At 36.2% G+C, this 20,358-nt stretch overlaps 2 protein-coding genes and 5 non-coding genes across 8 annotated transcripts; 6 read left to right on the top strand and 1 right to left on the bottom strand.

Annotated features, from left to right (window-relative positions):
* Nucleotides 1-9,317: 9,317 nt before the first annotated feature.
* Nucleotides 9,318-12,276, top strand: LOC112187432 (probable small nuclear ribonucleoprotein Sm D2). Of its 2 annotated transcripts, XM_024326211.2 has the most exons (6): nucleotides 9,318-9,388; nucleotides 9,890-9,970; nucleotides 10,326-10,376; nucleotides 11,525-11,602; nucleotides 11,694-11,798; nucleotides 11,913-12,276. In XM_024326211.2, the coding sequence occupies exons 3-6, from the start codon at nucleotides 10,374-10,376 to the stop codon at nucleotides 12,027-12,029; spliced, it is 303 nt and encodes a 100-aa protein (XP_024181979.1). In that variant the 5' UTR covers nucleotides 9,318-9,388; nucleotides 9,890-9,970; nucleotides 10,326-10,373; the 3' UTR covers nucleotides 12,030-12,276. The 2 variants fall into 2 exon arrangements, with proteins under 2 accessions (XP_024181979.1, XP_024181978.1); XM_024326210.2 differs by lacking the exon at nucleotides 10,326-10,376.
* Nucleotides 10,465-10,591, top strand: LOC112191059. The gene has a single exon (XR_002932774.1). It is a non-coding gene; the product is annotated as a small nucleolar RNA snoR86 (small nucleolar RNA).
* LOC112191057 lies at nucleotides 10,723-10,850 on the top strand. Its single transcript, XR_002932772.1, has one exon. It is a non-coding gene; the product is annotated as a small nucleolar RNA snoR86 (small nucleolar RNA).
* On the top strand, nucleotides 10,980-11,107 carry LOC112191058. Its single transcript, XR_002932773.1, has one exon. It is a non-coding gene; the product is annotated as a small nucleolar RNA snoR86 (small nucleolar RNA).
* LOC112191054 lies at nucleotides 11,219-11,342 on the top strand. Its single transcript, XR_002932770.1, has one exon. It is a non-coding gene; the product is annotated as a small nucleolar RNA snoR86 (small nucleolar RNA).
* A 515-nt stretch (nucleotides 12,277-12,791) lies between the features above and the next one.
* On the top strand, nucleotides 12,792-14,780 carry LOC112187431 (probable NAD(P)H dehydrogenase (quinone) FQR1-like 2). Its single transcript, XM_024326209.2, has 2 exons — nucleotides 12,792-13,482; nucleotides 14,208-14,780. Exons 1-2 carry the CDS (start codon nucleotides 12,908-12,910, stop codon nucleotides 14,428-14,430), a joined length of 798 nt encoding a protein of 265 aa, XP_024181977.1. The 5' UTR covers nucleotides 12,792-12,907; the 3' UTR covers nucleotides 14,431-14,780.
* Nucleotides 14,781-17,510: 2,730 nt separating this feature from the next.
* TRNAE-CUC lies at nucleotides 17,511-17,584 on the bottom strand. The gene has a single exon. It is a non-coding gene; the product is annotated as a tRNA-Glu (tRNA).
* Between the last annotated feature and the right edge of the window lie 2,774 nt (nucleotides 17,585-20,358).

The following is a 20,358-nucleotide window of genomic DNA, read 5'->3' on the forward strand; positions in this document are numbered from 1 at the left end:
AAAGCAAGAAATCTTCCCAACAGCTCAGTCAGTATCTTTGAGGGGGTTTAATTAATGAGACCAAAAGATTCTAAACTTAATCAACACCTTAATTAATCAAACACCACATAGTTAAACAATGAAGAAACGTCCAGAAACTGTACGAAAATGAATTGATGGAGAAGAGGGCTACGTGGCATTCCTTCATCCCTTCCTTAAGCCTTTTCCTTCACTTTTTTCATGGATTCTAAAGCTGGCTTTTCCTCTCTGCCTTATGAAAGAACTACAGAACTACCTCTGGCTTTTGCACATGGTGTCCACTGGTGTATGTGTATTCTTGCTAGGGCTTTCATTGGTCCTTGCCCCTGATAATCTGAGGGTTTGAAACACGTGTTGCGATGTGGAAGCGGCCGTGTGTACTGTTGGTGCAGCTGGTAGGGATTCTCGGAGCATCAACTTAGTGTTTTCTGGATCACACCTCAGGTGTCTTTAGATACGAAGACAGTGGTATGGAACGACTGCTATACGTACAATGCAATATGTTATTTGATCGGCATATATTATTGCTAATCTTTAACCCTAGAGTTCATCAGTGTCAGTTATGTGTTTCATCATTGATGCATATTAGCATTAACAACGCAATAATTAAGTTGGAGCAAATGGCTCAGATTGAAGTTGTAATCTCACATTCCAAAAACGAAGAGCAATGGATAGTTATGCATTACGAATGAAATCATACACCCGAATATGTTTAAATCTTTTAATAAAACTTATGCTGGTTGTCCAACGTTGGTGCTAAAAGCAGAGAAATCATTAACATGTTGGATATTGAGTAAGTCTGTTGAGGTGCATGTTCGGAGTTGTCAACTGACGCTTCAAGGTACATCAGGTTGAGCTACACTTTGGATTTGGGTCTGTTGTATCAATTCATAAATATAGAGGAAAATAGTTAAACATAGATAACAAGATGATCGGATCATAATATATGAGATGATTTTTAAATACGATGACTCGAATCCCTCCAATATGGCTTGTATAGAGTTGCATATATAATCTCACATGAGAAAACGTCTATTACTATGTCAGGTTTGAACCAACTAACACAATAATAGTTAAAACATTTTTCGCAGAAACACTGTACCAGTTGAATGTGTAAGAGGACTGTGTAACAAGTGAAAGTGTGAAACTTGTAGTGCTCCCGCGCGCCGATACGCATCAGTAGAGAAAGAATAAGGTTTGTTAATTTAACAACTGGTCAGATGAGCACTATTATATATCAATTGTGCTTCTACTGTTCGACATAGAGTCTAATAAAAGCGTTTACTGCATGTTTACACAAGACAGAGATATGAATGGTTATTGGTTCGGAGAGATGGATCGTATCCCTTACTGTTTGCTTTGAAATGTATGAAATTAAGTCTTGATTTGCCAAAAGCCTAAAAAGATAGCTAATTACTTTGCCATTCAAAACGTTGCATCGATCTAATTGTACTTTTTTCTATGTTAAAACCAATAAACTCTAGAGAAAGGTAAAATATAAAACTACAGGCCTGATTGGATGATTTGTACTCGCACCGAATAATTAATTATAGGCAGTTCTAGCAGCTTCCACACTCTATAGTTTGTTATATGTCATTACTATATGGTATCTGGTCGTATATACCTACGAGTTTAGTAATATTATTAGCTAGGTTTTGTCTGAAGAGACGATTAGATAGCCACATGCATGATCCGAAAAACTTGCAATACATAGGAACTCGAATTCGTTCGATCATTACAAACTTCAAACTGTTATAAGATTACAAATCTAATTAGCGTTTATATATGATCGATCATTGTAGAGAAATTTGACAACTAGTTGTCTAAATCAATTATTTAGAGTTTGAAATTCGAGTGCACCACAATTGACTCGAAATGACACCTAAATCAAAGTCATGCACAAGATCGTGTGTAACGAAACTGGAACAATATCCTTAAAAAGGTGAAAGTCTCGTGAATTTCAAAGTTGAAATGCATCTTTGATAAATCAAGGTGAAGTTACTACGTAAACATATAAACTTGAGCTATTGACAAGGACCGCTGAACATGCATGTTTGATATTTATAATCTTCTAATTCTCAGTTAACTGTTCATCGGCTTATGAATGGTACCGGCTGGAGCCGAGCTGACACTGTGAAATTACGGTTTTGCCCTCCATTCTTTGCTTAATTGCGGTTTGCTGTTTGGCCTAGGTATAAAAGGCGCTGAGGTGACAGAAGCGATCCTTTTTCCCTTTCTTCATTCTTGGCTGACCTCTACGTTTCTGTTGTTGATAGAGTGAAAGAGAGGGAGAGAATAGGTGTTGTGTGTTCTAATCATGTTTGTTTTCCTTTTATGGTTTGTTTCAGTGGACGCGACCTTTTTTCTTTCTCTTCGTTTTTGCCTCAGCTCTGCGTTCTTGGGAGAGAGTTGCGGAGAATAGGTTCTGCATGTTGTGATCGTGTTTGTTTTCTTTCCATTTAGAGTTTGTTTGTTCCTTGCATGTGACTGATTTGGGGTTTCGGTGATGCAGGAGCTCATGTTAGCAACGAGATGGAAGACGAAGATTGGAATTATATAGAGGAAACCAGGAGAGTACTTTCTTTGGCGATTTTGTTTTGTTGGCGATTTCGGGTTTGTTGGAAACTCAGGTGCATATGATTTGCTTCAATGGATTAATGTTTTCTACCTGTTGTAATCGGTGTTTGTTTTGTTTTTGTTTTTGTTTTTTTGGCTGGGTTCTTAGCATGTAGAGCAGTAGAGGTATGTAGTTGTTGGGTCATGGGTTTTTTTGTTTTTTTGTTTTTTTGTTTTTCCACCATTTGTTCCATCCAATTGTATTACAAGGTTTCCATTTGCAGATTCTCAAAATCAGTTTCCATGCATTGACAACTACTCTGCAGAAAAGTTGATTTTTTTTTTTTTTTTTTTTTGCTGATTGTTAAACATTTGAAAATTTTGATTTGATTTGAAAATGGTTTTGAAGTTCGAAATGCTTGCTTATATAGGAGGGCGAGAGTGAACACTGGGCAGAAAAGAGTGCCTAAAACTACATGTAAAACCTGATTTTCATCTTTTTATACCTATAGTTATGAATAACTATGATCTGGAGGTAAGGACTAGGAGGTGGGTAAGCTATTGATTCTGCATATTGGCTTCGATTCTACATATTGGATTCCTCTAACTTGCTTATGAATGATCGTATTATATGATTTGGTTTGTGAGTGATGTGGTTGATTTGTGGGGTAATCGTTTATTGTGTAGGTTTTGTTGGATGCTTTACAGAGTATACGATCTTGGGTGAGATTTTTTTTTGGTTGGAAAATTGATATGGGTCTGTTATTGATTAGGATTGGTAATTTTGGTTTAGGGTTTATAGAGTTTGGGATTGTTTTGGGACCTGATCAAATCTGTTTTTGTTTTGGGGTTTTGCTGTTTGTCAAACACAAAGGAAAGCAGCTCTTGCTTGCTTGAAAGAAGGAAAGGGAAAGGAGAGGGGTTGTTGCTTGGTTGAAAGAACAGAGGTGTAAGGTATTTGATCTGATCTGTTGGTTTATTTATTTATTTATTTATTTTACTCTGAGCTTTTGTGATTTATCTTTCAATTTTTTGTTTTCATTGTAGTAACATGATATTATCTGCATTTGCTAGAGATTTGAATGAATGGGAATGGGAGGTGGCAGTATTGCTTTTTCCTCTAATTTTTGGACTGTTGTTCTGTGTTTGCTTGATGTGGTTGTTTTTTTCTTGAGGTATAGTGTGTCATAATTGTTATCTCTTGCTCTTTTTACTTTGCATGGTTATTTATGTTCCAACCTTTTGCTATGTGTTTACACCTGTCCTATTTGCAGGAATAGTGTTGGCTTAAGGGAGTGATTACATAACCTGGATATTTGCTTTTTAGTTTATTTGAAGGGTAGGTGGGTTAGGACAGTGCCTTGCTCATTGTTATTAGTTCTGCATATGCACACATGTGTTATTTGTCATGATTTTTAAAAGAATTAAATACTGTTTAGTCATTAAGCTTTTGACCAAAAAACACTTCAGTCCTTGGCCTTTTAATTTCACACGTTTAGTCTTTGTACTTCAAAATTTCGGACCAATAGGTCATTTCCGTTACTCTCCGTCCAAAAGCACAGTTAAGGAGCTGACGTGGCAATTTTTTGACACCAAAATGTCTATTATGCCCTCAGTTCCTTTTTAATAATTTTTTTTCCTCTTTTTTCTGTTTTCTTTTTTATCTCTTCTTCTTCTTCCTTCTTCCAGCTCCACGAAATCCCCGCCGTCAAGTTCCGCAACTTCAAACTCAATCCGGCATCTCCTCCCCAATCTACATCTACCTTCGCCTCATCGTCTCCGTGTTCATGAGCAGAGTCGTCTCTACTCTCAATCAAAAATTCCAATTGATACATGACAAATAACAATTCAAGACCCATTCATGTATCCCAAAAAACCAGCGAACTCTCTGAAATTAACATAGAAACCTAACACATTCTAAAATCTCGACCTGAGCCATCACCAAAACTTCAAATTAAATTTCCAAAATCAACGAACAAAAACTCCAGAATTGATTAAATAACCTAACTTCTAACCAAGATCAAAGCTTCACCATTCAAATTGAACACATGCAAATCAGACTCACTTGAGTGCTCCTCTTCCAGAACAAAGTCGCTACCCTGGGCCTTAGGATCGATCATGGCCTTGGGGTTGGTCTCAAAATGGCCTTGAGGATGAAGAAGAGAACCCTTTGAAGTTGACCCAGTGCCTCACCGATGGCCGATCCAGCTGCAGCATTTCTGGCCGACTTTGTCGAGAATTGGAGTCATGGGTCTGAACGGTATTTCTCTGGCTTCGGGATTCCAGCTTCGGAAGCAGGGAGGGCGGGATAATCTGATTGTGACAATAAAAAATCAAAGCAAAACCTATCAAACCGATTTGACATAGCCCATCTCCTCCTCTTCATCGCCTACACTTGGGCTCCTCATGTCTACTCCCGGCCGTTGTCAATTTGAGCATTTTCATGTTCTTGAACCAAGCCCAGAAATTTCCTACTCACCCTTCTCACTGCCGCCTCCAAATCCATGCCCCAATCCTCACCGCCATCACCAACGCCACTGCTCCGTCTCCCAAAACCTAGCTCCCCAAAAACAAGATCAAATTCATGTGTTCACTGTTCTGGATGGACTTGCTAGACCCAAGGACGTGGTTCAGACGCTGGTGCAGTCCCCGGCGGGCCAGATCGTAGATGCAGATTTGGAGGTAACATAGATGTAGATTGAGGAAGGGGAGGGAGAGGAGAGAGAGAGAGAGAGAGAGAGAGAGAGAGAGAGAGAGAGAGATGAGGAAGGAAGAGAAATAGAGAAGAGGGGGGTTTAAGAAGAGAGTGAGGAAGTGAGGGCACGACATTGAGGAGTTGTAGGCGAAGAAGGAGAGGTGGAAGAAGAAGAATAGATAAACAGAAAAAGGAAAAAAAATAATTAATAAATAAATAAAAATAAAAAAGTAACTGAGGGCATAATAGACATTTTGGTGTCAAAAAATTGCCACGTCAGCTACTTAACTATGGTTTTGGACGGAGAGTAACGGAAAAGACATATTGGTCTGAAATTTTGAAGTACAAGGACTAAACGTGTGAAATTAAAAGGCCAGGGACTGAAGTGTTTTTTTGTCAAAAGCTCAAGGACTAAACAATATTTAATTCTTTTTAAAAATTATGTTTCAAAATGCGTTAGAGTGCTGAACTTTGGTTGATTTGGTATGCAGGTCTCTGTTTTTTCTTTTGGTTAAAGTGGGGATTTCATTATGTGGGTACATGTGCATTTCTTATTAGTGTTTGATCTTTGGAAAGGAAAAATATAAACGAGGAAGAGAACCTCGATGAACTTCCAGAAATGGATTAGGAAAGGAATCTCATAGCTAATGATTGCACAAAACTTTCTCTTGAATTAGTACTACTTTGTTCACGGGTATTATTCTTTACCTATATTTTCGTATGTGCATGTTGTGACTTAATTTGTAAGTGTCATTCAGGTTCATATACCATAGTAGCTCTTTTATAGTGAAATAGAAAGAAACAGGGAAGTAATAAAAAATGAGTACAAATTTCAATGTGTTATGGTTACCGGTTGCATATATATTATACCTCAAATCAGTAACAGTAATCTACATTTTGGTAACTTACTACCATGCTGAGAGATCATGATCGACAAAGTAATCTAAAGATCCAAGTAGAGATAGAAATTGGCCCTTGCTGATGGACAGAACTCTGAATTTAAGTATTTGGGTCTATTGATATTAGCCAGAGAAGGTTTTATTGGTGATTTAGTGGTAGCATTGGTCAAAGATATCTAGCGCTTGGGCGAGGAGAGGCAGAGCGATTTTGGGGAAAATGGGAGAGGAATTGACAGTGAAAGACTAACGAGTGGCTGAGTTATTCATTTTGGACTAACATAAAGAACAAATAAATATAAAAATGTAATCGTTTATTGTTTGGTCTCCACATTTCGTTTGTGAGGCCTGTGGATTGTGAATTTTGCAAACCGATCTTATTCATATATCTGGGTAAAAGAAATTTGATTAGTAAGAGCTAACTGCGAGTGCCTGTTTTGAAGGATTAAAGTTAGAGATAGAAGTTAAAATGGATTTTGTGTTTATGCTTTTGTTTTGAGTTACCCTTTTAGGCTTTTGTTTTGATCTTTGAATGAGATGTAAAATCAGATTGTGGGATTGATCATAGCTATAGTGTTTTCATAATTTGCTTATTCTTTATGTATATTGTTGCTTTCAAGCATACCTTTGATGTTTCAAAAATTTCCCGTTTTGCACACCTAAACCACTGGAATATTTGTATAAAAGAAGAAGTATCTGAGTAGAAACGGGTAAGAATATGCTTTTGCTAATTTTTTTTTCTTTTAACTGAGAGATTAGTCTGAAAAGATAATGAAGACAAAATTTTAAATCAACAATATACTTTCCATTTAAAAATTTTCATCAATCATGCAATTCAAATTATCCTTATACTTTTTAATATGACCTTGCTTTGTCCTTTCATTGTTGTCGACTTGTCGTTGAGAAGCAAAGGAACAACAATTATCAAAACTGCACAGGCTATCCGATTTAGCTACTTAGATAATCAATAACATATAAAACAAGCTCTATGCTTTTTACAAGTGGTCCTCATAAGTTATAACAAGCTTTTTTACAAAACTATTCACACTGTAGTTGTAGGTTTTTCTTTTAGCATATGTGGTAAATGCGTTGACAAAGTAATAGCTATTTGGTATAGCTATGCATGAATCTCAGAAATAGGAACTTGATTGTTAGTTGTGTTGAAAATATCATACTTGGTGATCAATCTCTCCATATATATAAAGTTTCCTTTGGTTTCCATGCTTCTATATATAAAGTTTTCCACTTATACATTAATAGTTTTTTGTCAATCAGTTTGATTTTTGATATTTGTAGCAAATAGCTTATATAGTAGGGATATGGTTTTCATGCTTCTATGAATAAGTTTGATTTTTTGATATTTATAGCTGATATCTTACAGGTTTACAAGGGAAAGATATATAAAATCTAAAGCAATGACAATTGAAGAACCCTGAAGACATTAGTTTTAGGGTTAAATACTTGTTACTCCTCAAACTTTTGCCTGAAAAACAGTTTAGTCCCTCGCCTTTCAAATTAAACTGGATAGTCTTTATTCTCTCTAATTCTCATATAACAAGTCCAAAATGATCCGAAATGACTATTATGCCCCTCATTTTCTATTTTTTATTTATTTTTTTTCTATTTTTTTTTTATTTTTCTCCCCTTTTTTTATACTCTCTCTCTCTCTCTCTCTCCCTCCCTCCCTCTCTCCCTCTCTCCTGGCCGCACGACATCTCTCTCTCCCTCGACCTCTCTTCTTCTTTTGTTCCTCTGCCATCACCGGAGACCACCACTTCCGGCCACCATCTCACCAAAAACCTAAACTCTCCCTTTCTCTCTTCTCAGCCTCATCCTTCTCTCTCTCCCAATGCAATCACATTTTCAACACTTTCATACACAGTAACAGTAAAAATTGCAATCTACATCATCTTACCTCCCTCTCATTGCACATAGGGATCTGCAACAACACCATGGGATAATCCTCCACATTCTCAGTCCCACCCTCCTCCTCACTGGACGACGTCGTTTTGTACTCCATGGCGGCCTTGGGCTTGACTCGCCGGAACTTGATCCAGAAGCATTCGAGCACCAGAATGACGCGACGAGGGGGAGTCGGCCGGCGAATCGGGCGAGGTGATGCAGCGGTTGGGGGTGCGGACGAGGCTGACGAAGGAATTGGTGACGAAGGCGAAGGAGGCGGCGATTTGTTGGAGATTTAAGAGCCAGAGCCAGGAGAGCTGGCGGGCGCTTCGAGTGCGGTCTTTGCCGACTGTCCGATCGGTGCCGGGGCTGCTGATCTCGACGGTGACCAAGTGATTGGAGGAATCGTCGCCGTTTTCTTGACGGAGGGAGGGAGAGAGAGAGGGCGCCGGGGCTACTGATCTCGACGGTGACCAAGTGACTAGAGGAATCATTGCCGTTTTCTTGACAGAGAGAGGGAGGGATATGGAGGGGGGGGAGAGAGAGAGAGAGAGAGAGAGAAAAAAAAAGGGAGAAAAGTTAAAAAAAATAGAAAAAATAAAAATAATAATAAAAATAGAAAATTGGGGGTAGAATAGTCATTTTATACCTGTTTTGGACATGTTGTGTGAGAATTAGAAAGAATAAGGACTATCTAGTTTAATTTGAAAGGCGAGGGACTAAACTGTTTTTCAGGCAAAAGTTTGAGGAGTAACAAGTATTTAACCCTTAGTTTTAATTATGTGTGGATTGATATTTTTTATATGTAGTATTGTTTTGTCTAAAATTCTATAGATGTACATCAAATTTAAGAACATGATAGATTGATGCCAGTGAGGTGTAACTCGGGTTGTTGTAATCTATGAACAAAAATCAATGTATTTTTGAGAAGCTATTTTAACATTTATATATTTGAACTAAATTTTCTATCTTTCAAAAACTCGCACAGTTCATTCCAAAACCCGCAGCAACGCGTGGGCATGTATGCTAGTAGTATGTACAAAAACAAACATGCTTCAAATGAATTGTTAAGACCAATTGGGTTGCCGGCCCAAAATCTCCCAAACCGGGTTATCAAGTTTGGGCTGGCATTTGTTTACTTGAACCCAATTCTTGTAATTGGGCTTATTCTAATTTCCAACTCAAATTTCAAGCCCAAACCGTCTCCCCCCAGCATAGGGCACTTTATAAACCCCAACTTTGGTAGTTCGCAGCCATTTAGTTCTCCCTTCCTCTCTCTCGTAGATTTGCTTTGGCGACGCATCTTCCTCTGACAGCAAAGGTAAAGAAGAGAGACTGATTATTCGATAATTTACTTTGATTTAGTGATTTGTTTCATAGCTTTGATAATAGGAATCGGTGACTCTTTTGTGATTTTAGTTAGCTCTTGTGCTATACCAGCCCGATTGTCTTTTAGGGTTTGAAATATAGTGTTTCAGATAACCGCCTCTGATGATGATTCAAATATACTTTCGTTCTTCCGAGATTATCGAAGAGGCTTCATTATGCGTACAATGTGAATAATTATACATACACACAATACTGTTTGTTACTTTGTTAATTCTGTTGTTAAGAGCGTCGAATGAGTGGGCTAAGTTATGTTAACTTATACCTTTTATGATGACAGTATCTATAGTTTAAGAATGATATATATTATGTTATCTTGTTATGTATGTTCTTGTAAGTTTTATGCTATGAGATACCCATACTGTCTGTTTCTAAGATGTTATTTATACTCTGGATATGTCGATTTGATTTCTCTGGTTGATGTATTCTTCGGCAGGTTTTGACGTGCAGTTCCTGGATCAAGTCTAGAACACCTTACCTTCAGCTCAGGATGTCCAGCAGGCCAATGGAAGAAGATGTCAGATATACTGCTCTCTAGTTAAATTAGTGCATTTTTATTATGTTTCTCATTGCTTGTCCTATCTTGCCTAAGATTGAGTTAACTGTTATGCTGAAATTGGTTATGTATCGTGTGACATTGAACTTGTGTTAGTCGATAGTGTCTGATAAGCTAAAAAGTTGTGTCATCTGTTTTTGCTGTATTAATATGTTGATTGGTATTACCACTTTGCCTGCCTTCTGCAAACTTTGTCTGTCACAAGTGTAATTCTCATTCTTAAACTGAGCATGGCTTATGTTTCTATGCCTGTGTTTCATTTCTTTTTTCAATTAAAGAATCTCATTGTCTTCATGTATCCTCTGCATACATGTAGGATTTTAACTTGGCTTCGGGGAGTTTCTCAGTCCCATAAGTACTGTAAATGGTATGGTTTCTTTTCTGTTCTTTTTCTAAGCTTCATTACTTGAAAAATGAAAACTTTTTTTTAGTGAAAGAAAAAAAGCCAATTTGCAGAGCAAGGGCGTCCAATATCTGAATATGGCGCAAATTGCATTGAAGGTCGGCAATAATATCTAGTGATTCTCCGTGCCTATCAAATTCTAATTGTTTTGATTATGGCCTCGAACAAGTCGAGACAGTCATTCTTCCTATATCCAACCATCTTTACCAAATAGTTTGGGAGTTTTCTCGCTTCTTTTTGGTTCCTTTCTTTTTCTTGAAAACCTTCTTTTGTTACAAAAAAGAAAATAAAAAGAAGTAGCCAATTTGCAGAGCAAGGGCGTCCAATATTTAAAATATGGCGCAAATTGCATTGAAGGTTGGCAATAATATCAAGCGATTCTCCGTGCCTATCAAATTCTAATTGTTTTGATTATGGCCTCGAACAAGTCGAGACATTCATTCTTCCAATATGTAACCATCTTTTCCAAATAGTTTGGGAGTTTTCGTGCTTCATTTTGGTTCCTTTGTTTTACTTGAAAGCCTTTTTTTGTTTCAACAAAAGGAAAAAAAAAAAAGCCAATTTGCAGAGCAAGGGCGTCCTATATTTAAAATATGGCGCAAATTGCATTGAAGGTTGGCAATAATATCAATTGATTCTCCGTGCCTATCAAATTCCATTGGTTTTGATTATGGCCTCGAACAAGTCGAGACATTCATTCTTCCTGCTAAGTACCAAGTGTTTAAGAGTTTTCTCCCATCAGTTGTGGATTGTATGGTTTTTTATTTTATTTTTTTCAATGAAACAAAAAGAAAAGCCAATTTGCAGAGCAAGGGCGTCCGATAAAATTTGGCGCAAATTGCATTGAAGGTTGGCAATAGTATCAAGTGATTCTCCGTGCCTATCAAATTCTAATTATGTTGATTATGGCCTCGAACAAGTCACAACATTCTTCCTGTGAACGTAACCAGCTAATTGTACTAATCTTCTATTATGTTACATGGTTTGTTCACAAAAAAGAAAAGAAAAGAAATGTGGTCTCACCTGAGTACTTTTATATTTTAAATCCCTAACTTTGTACACCGGTTTTGATGATTGAGCTGTGTTGCTTATTCATTCTTCGACTGCTACAGGGTGCCAGGAATGAAGAAGAGGAGTTCAATACAGGACCACTCTCGATTCTCATGATGAGTGTCAAGAATCATACACAGGTAATGTTTTCTCATAATTTTCTGTCCATTGAAGGCTTCACATATCTAGGGAAAGTATTCTGATTGAAATTGGTTCTCATTGTGCAAGTAGGTCCTCATCAATTGCCGCAACAACAGAAAGCTTTTTGGCACTGTGAGAGCATTTGATCGGCACTGCAACATGGTTCTGGAAAATGTCAAGGAGATGTGGACTGAGGTACTTTTGTTTAATCTCTGTTTCTATTTTTTGTTGTTTTCAGTAGGTTAAATTTCTTGATTTTCAAAGGTCTTTTTTTTTTTTTTCCCTAATATACCTGTCTTTCTTCTGCAGGTTCCAAGGACCGGAAAAGGCAAGAAGAAAGCCCAAGCGGTAAACAAAGACAGGTTCATCAGCAAGATGTTTATCCGTGGAGATTCTGTAATCATCGTTCTCAGGAATCCCAAATGAAATGTTTTGCGGCATCGACAATTCTAATGTTTTGTAGAAGAAATGATAAAAATCGTACTATGATCGGGAATGGAAAACCCATCTTAGAGCAACTTGAAGAGTGCTGTAGTATAACCTTACCTAATTTTAACATTAATCTCTGATGCGAAACTGATTGACAATATTGTAGTAAATCTCAACTTTGCATTTGCGCTCTGACACTTGTTGTCCTCTCAGTCCACCATTAATCGATTTGAATCTTTCGTTGTGTCTGTTGAAGGATTGCAGATGGCAATGTATCATTAGTAAGAGTGACCATTTGAACATTTGTATCATTAGAATCAGTGACCATCTCAAGGAGATGTTGAAACATCAGAGACCATGTCAATGCTTTTTTATGAATTAGGTTCATGTAGGTACAATGTCAACATCAAGTAAACGGTGTCCTCTCTTATTCCTTGGAATGTTCTAGTGGCAAAACGCGGCTTTATTGGCATATTCATTATATCTGATTAATCATCATTAAGTGTTAGGTAGATCGTTAATGATTGATAGGTGGCTAATAGCACAATGTTAAAAGAGTAATCCTCATCATACACAACCACTTTTTATTTTTCTCTTGATCATAAGCGACTACGAGAGTCAAACTCGAGGCCTTTTACGAGTCAAGATTATCATAAAAACAGATTGAAAAAAAAAAAAAAACAAAAAACAAAAAAATTACAACGCAGCTCTAGCCGCCACGTGGTGCCGTGCAAAAATATAATTATAATCAATCATTTTACAGTTCGAAGTTTTTAGAAGTTTGGGAAAAAGAAGTCTGCGCCTGACTGTAAAGAAAACTCAAAAATTCGTGTTTGGATTTTGGCGCAGACCTTATCTTCAATTATTCTTTCAAGATGGGAAAGGGCGGGGGCTGCGTCCCAAGCAAGAAGAAGGTCCCGTCCGGAGTACTCGACGCCGCCGACGACCCCACGCGCGGCTCACGCGACGCGCCTATTCCCGCCGATTCCGCCGCCAATTCCAATGTCGTTCCCGATTCCGGCCAAAACGACGCCATTTCGGAGGCGTCGCATCCGGCGGCGGCGGCGGCGAAATTGAGGATATTTATCGTGTTCTACTCGATGTACGGACACGTGGAGGAGCTGGCGAGGAGGATCAAGAAGGGGGTGGACGGCGTGGAGGGAGTGGAGGGGGTGCTGTACAGGGTGCCGGAGACGCTGACGGCGGAGGTGCTGGAGGCGATGAAGGCGCCGTCCAAGGACGACGGAATTCCGGAGATTTCGGCGGCGGAGTTGGCGGCGGCGGATGGGGTGCTGTTCGGGTTTCCGACGAGGTACGGGTGCATGGCGGCGCAGATGAAGGCGTTTTTCGACTCGACCGGAGGGTTGTGGAAGGAGCAGAGCCTCGCCGGAAAGCCGGCCGGCTTTTTTGTTAGTACTGGGACTCAAGGAGGTGGCCAAGAAACCACAGCGTAAGATTTTGATTCCCGATTGTTTAATGCCATTGACTGTGAATTTATATTTGTTTATTATTTGGTTCTGCATATGATTTTGCAAGCTTGGTTTTTCAATGGATGATAATGTATGAGTATTGCCATGATCTTTAATAGGTTGCTCCTGTTCTGTGTAAGAAAGAAGCCGAATTCGGCTTTTATATAACCATTCATTGTTTTTTTTTTTTTTTGGCCAAATATAACCATTCATTGTTTGAGAGAATGAAGTTTTGATCTATAATTGAAATATTTCATAGGTTACATTTGAAAATGTATAATTCTAGTGCTTCTTCTATTTGATCTTGATTGCTGCAAAGAACTCCTGTCAAACTTTGATCCACAAAGCTCGAGTCTTTAGGGTGACATTCTTTCCAATGTGCATTTGAAGAGATGATTTGTCCTTAGCTTCACGGTGAAGTAAAAACGAATAATTGGGTTTAACTTGTTAATATATGTTAGAGTACATTTTAAGCAAGGCTGAATGTGCTGTTACCACTAGAAAATTGAATATAGTACAAATGCAAGATGCATGTCATGTTCTAAAATACTGAAAGTTTGTCTGTAATGCTTCTTTATTTTTGATAATTGTCTCAAACAGTATGAGATATTTTGTAAATGTGATTCTGCTTATGTCCGTAAGAGTAAAATTACTCCTTTGTGATGCGAAAAGTAGATTTAGTCTTCTGTGCTGTTGCATATTGCAGTTGGACAGCTATCACCCAGTTAGCACACCATGGAATGCTATTTGTTCCCATTGGGTATACTTTTGGAGCTGGCATGTTCAAGATGGACTCAGTACGAGGCGGTTCTCCATATGGTGCTGGTGTTTTTGCTGGCGATGGCTCAAGACGGCCAAGTGAAACAGAGTTGGGGCTTGCAGAGCATCAAGGGAAGTATATGGCAGCAGTAGTCAAGAAGCTTGCCTAAGCTTGATAATGAATTCCTGATTTTAGCATCTTTGTGTGCCATCATTTTACTTGTGTTTTTTCATTTTTTTTTTTCATTCCAAATATATCCCTCATGTGATTGGTCTTGGCACTTTCTCATTCTTCTCATTGCTGGAAGATGTTACAGTTCTTTACAGTGTTGGTTCTTTCTCACATCTTTACTTCGTTATCTGTTCAAAAAGCTGTAAATGGTTAAAAGTGGTTCTGCTTGATTATGGCAAAAATAATTTGGGAATCTGTGGGTTGTGTGTATACTTGATTTCTTAAACGTGTAATTCATACCATTTAAAACTCGATATATGAGAAAATTCCCTGTCTTTCCAGTTTTGCTCAAGCCACTGTTTATGACTTTATTAATCTTTTCTGACAATTTGTGATGATCGATACTGGTTTAGTAGAGGAACCTTTCTTTCCTGTGAAATTGAATACTAATTGATATAAAGATGGTGAAGCTGGGATGAATTTGCGTTATCGATATATCAGGAAATTTATGGACATTATTTATGGTTTAAAAGCAGATAGCTTTTCTTGTGAAGCAACTCTTGGTGTAGACATAGCCAACAATCAACAATGTCCAGAATCCAGATATTTTATGTTTTGGTTTTTCAACGGATTAGTTTTATTGTTTGATGTGTTTAAGTAACTACTGGACCTGATCAAATTTTTTGGCGGTCCTTTGATTCTATCTACTCCAATATTAAGCTGCTTGCTTCGTCCTTTGATTCTATCACCTTTTTCCATATTTTCTGGGAAGCAAATCTTTTGCGGGCGCTATTATTTCATGTGGCTATATATATAATCTCCATTCTCCAAAGTTGTGGTTCAACTGCAGCTACTCAGGCTCTCAATCTGAATCTGAAAAATTTTGGCTGCCTTAAAGGCTTTTTTTTTTTATTGTAATTTTTTTTCTTTTCTCCTCAATCAGAAAAAAAAAAAAAACTACCGTACCGATCTCAGTCTCTTAGAGGCTGATAATATAAAAAGTCCATTTACTTAGATGGAATGCGAGAGAGAATATTGTTTATATTTAATGTTTTGGTTTATCAACTCCACGTAATCATATTCTTATTTTCTAAGATTGTATGCTAGGAAGAACTTAAAAACACGAAATTAGAGGCTCCTTAAATCTTCTTCTTCAAGAGGGAGGGTAGGGAGGGAGTAAGAACGACTCTACTCTGAGTTGTCTTTTCATACCACAAATGACTCTCTCATCTTTTCCTTTCACAATCCAACATACCTTTACAAATTACAATTTCTGTTTTTGTAGACACACCATTTCACCAAAACCATCAACTACGAGCATCTAGCAATGCTAATCATTTTCAAGTTAAATTTTAGCTAAAATAGCTAAAAAGTCATTTTATCTAGCTACTTTAGAAATATATTTGAATCAGTGCTCTTTATTTTAGCTAGTTTTGAATTTATATTATTTTTTAAATGAAGATTAAATAGTTTAAATGTATTTATAAATTACATAAAATTGTTATAAATATTATATAAATGTGGTTGTCCATTGTAAATATTCATTAGTTATGTCCTTATGATGTAAACATTACTCCTATATAAAGGGCTCTAATGAGAATGAAATAGACACTTGTATTTGTTTTTTTATTATATCTCTCTCATATTCTCTAGTTTATAACACGTTATCAGCATGAATTTCCTCTTTTTTTTTTTTCTTCTTCTTCTTCTTTGAACTCCATGATGATCCGCAAGCTTATGGTACAACATAGTTGCTTATGACAAAGGCTAATGATCTATGAGTTTTCTTCTTTCTCTCCTAGATGACTATCAATTTTCTTTATGCGATCAATTACATATATTTATATGTATATTTTATATGATATAATTATTGAAAATTTATATTTCATATACGACAATAAGAACTACATGTTCCATTGCTCAAGACTTGAGTCCTCTGACCGAGTAGTCTTAGAACCTATGGTTCTATAAACATCACATGAATGTTTTTCTCGTGTGTTCCCTATGGGATCCATTGTTCATATTTATGAACTCTTCGAAACCTTTGTTTCGTATATGAATTTTTCATAGAACATACTGTTCTAATAATTATGAATCCTAATATATCTCATCTTTTCTCTTTGTAGAAAGATGACGCATCTAACAAAATTGGACTTTGATCTTCTTAAAATTTCTGGCAAGAACTATTTGATGCTGAAATTCACCTTATGGCTAAAAACCTTGGAAATACCATCAAAGTTGACAATAAGTCATCTGTGCAAGATCACGCCAAGCCTATGATTTTCTTGCGTTATCATCTTGATAAGATCCTAAAAGATGATTACCTTATGGTAAAAGATCCACTTGAAATTTGGCAATCATTAGCTGATTGATTTGCTCACCAGAAAACTATTGTTCTATCTAGAGCACGATATGAATGGACGCATTTTGCGCCTTCAGAACTTTAAATCTGTCTCTGATTTTCAATTCCGCTATACATATGATTACCTCCCAACTAAAATTATGATTTTCAATTCCGCTATACATATGATTTTCAATTCCGCTATACATATAACAAGCTCAAAGTCTCTGGTTTTTTTTGTGGACAATGGAAAACATATTGATGACATGATCAACGGCGGTTTTCTTGACACCAATTAATTTTTAGCCTATGTTTAGGCGCTTATTTTTGACTCTATTTATTTTATTTAGTCATTTTAAGCCTATGTTTTGTCACTGATTAAACATAATTACGTTTCCTTATCTTTATCTGTTTAATCACATTTATTACGTTTAAATTACCTTTATTACAATTCTTTCATAACCGAATTTGTCATGAGAATTTGTTGCAAGAGTTACAATTATCATGATAATATTTTTAATTTCCATTATCTTGTAGTTATTGTTATTAATAACTCATTTTATTATTAATTTTATTACCATGCTCCAGTAATTATTGTTATAAGTAACTCATTTTATTGCCATTATTTGATACTTATCATAGTTATTTATTTTATTCGATCATGATGTCTTATGATTATTTTTGTCATATCTACCTCATATGATTATGTTGTTTGTGAAAAAATAACAAAATTATTTTTCCATCGCTGGGACTTGAACCCAGGTCTTTTTGGGTGAGAACCAAATATCCTAACCAACTACACTACAATGGATTTTCAATTATTTTGTTATAATGTTATATTAATGCATGTATCAATTATTGACTTTAAATGAGTACCGCTCTATTTTTGGCATATGGTACTCACATATTGGTATCAACAATGTTAATTATGTTTCCAACAGAATCGAGGTATGTATTTTCATAAGTTCGATGACTTCATTTTGATTTCCTATTATTATATTATTTGATAATTTGACATAAAGTTGTCAATTTCTAATAAGATCAAAACTACATGTTTCTTGATCCAATTATATGAAGACTTAAAATTCCTCCACTGATTGTTATACAATCAAATAGATCGAAACCTCTTGTTTCTTGATCTCCAATTATGTCAGGACCTTTGTCCATTCTCTTTATGAGTACATGTGAACCTCTGTTCACTCCACTTTTAGAACATGCTTCTAATTGTGAAGACTCAAACCAAATGTTTTGAGTATGAGGCTAGGGCTATGGTTCCTAAATCTATTATTATTCGAGTATATGCTTATGCCCATATGGACTACTGTCCCAGACTCGAAATTTGAGTATATAATTTTGACATTTGTTTTCAATGTCAAACAATAATATGAACCATGTGTTCATTAATAAATTCAATTTGAACCATGAATGTTCATGATAAATATAATGACAAACATAGTTGTCTTGCATGCATATAATGCAACTATGGACATGATCCATTGCAATTGTTGATTATTTTTCACAATTGATGCTTCAAAAAGCTAAGGTAACAATCATCTCAAGAGCTGCAGATCTTGATTGATGACTCCAACTAAGCTCGTATTATGTTACCTATATGGAATACCATTACATATATTGGTGATGAAATTTTCACCTAAATTAATCTGTATTAATCAACTATAAGTATACTACTGTATACTATATTATGAACTAAAATTTTCATTGAGCCAAATAAATTTATTTTGGTGTGACTAATGTGTCATTACTATGTCATGTAGACTCATCTATATACATACTCTACATTGTTGTATAATACAACAACAGTTGCAAACCATCCTAACACGGAAATTATAATTTATCTCATATTTGCGAGTTGTCACTTTAATGGGACAATCCTCCCGCCATTAGGGGGAGCAATATTGTTTATGAAAAACGACATGCATTGGTATGTAATATCTATCCACCATGTCTCATTTTAATTTTGAGAAAAAATCTCAATTCGTTATCTTTTTGACCTAAAATTTGGTTTGGGCTCGCTATCCCCAGTGGATATCATAAATCCAATTTTTTGCACGCATATTTTGCGAATGGTCAAACTAGATAGTCTTCCCGCCATTAGGGGGAGGAAACGCTATTGTAACCGCTTAAATTTATGTGAAATATAGCCACCAAGTCCAATGTTTCAAGCTCCCTATAAGGGAAGATTATACAAGCCCTATAACACTCTTCATGAGGTTATACAAAGATTCACATTCTTGAATTAATTTGTCCTTGAGAGACAACAAATGCTAAAAGAGGCATAGGTACCTGATATGAATAAGCTTATTATAGCTGCATGCATATATTTTGAATGTGTGATCTCTAATTGATGATCATTGATAATATCTCATCTGTTGTAGCTACTAAATATCATCAAGGGTTGTATACTACCACGTTTCATTGTGTCGATAAATTATACTATTGGCCAAATTGGAAAGAGGCAATTCCAATGAATTTGATGAGAGACAACTTTTCTATAAGTACAGTGTTATATTGATGAGAGACTTATGGCATGTTGTCTTGGATAATATGAAGATCTTAAAGGAAAATTACTAAAAGCAAATCCCCAAATGTGTCATTATAAGCATATTGCTTAATCAAATCCTTGACCGATTCATATTGCCAAAGGCAAGTCCATGAATAAAAGAGCTTAAAGCTCACTCATGGAATCAAAAACTCTAAAGTTTCATATATACTCATTCATTTACAGTCAAAGTGACTTATTGTCTCAATGAGTACTATGACAAGACTAATAAATCGAATTTGAATCATGCTTACAATGTTGCAACATATTTTAACTTTCACGAAGTTATGAATTTATCTAGAGCTCATATTGAGCCTATATGAAATTATCAATTACACAAATTGATATTTATGGCTAAGTATGTCATACTTAAATTTCAATGCTCGGATAAAGGTAAATGTATCAATTATTGTTCCTTTATATTGTAATTCTTTAACTAATATCTTTATCTATAATTTGAGCAAATAAAATTGGTTCTACTCTTATCATGTCAGGTAAGATTCATTAAGAATATCATAATTTTATTGGTAATGCCCTAATTTTTGCAGGAATTGCAATTCATGATGAGTCCCCTTTAAGCAAAGCACACATGGTCTCACCTATGTGATCGACACACCATATCTAATATACATGGTGCATGTTTTTTTATTACATACATGACTGAAGCTTGCAACAATCAGATGGAGATTCTCATTAGGGGGAGCATTCAAAATATGCTACCTCGGACATAAGCGCGTTGTATTCTTTTTCTCCTTCGACCATGGTTGTTTTTGTCCCACTGGGTTTTTGTTACCTGGCAAGGTTTTTGACGAGGCAACATTAAGCTCGTCCAACACCATATCATTCAGTGGTGGACATCCAAGGGGGAGTGTTATAAATATTATATAAATGTGGTTGTCCACTGTAAATATTCATTAGTTATGTCCTTGTGATGTAAACATTACTCCTATATAAAAGGGTTCAATGAGAATGAAATAGACACTTCTACCTCCTCCTACATTTTGTTTCTTTATTATATCTCTCTC

Source organism: Rosa chinensis, chromosome 2, assembly GCF_002994745.2.
Source record: "Rosa chinensis cultivar Old Blush chromosome 2, RchiOBHm-V2, whole genome shotgun sequence".
NCBI lineage: Eukaryota > Viridiplantae > Streptophyta > Magnoliopsida > Rosales > Rosaceae > Rosa > Rosa chinensis.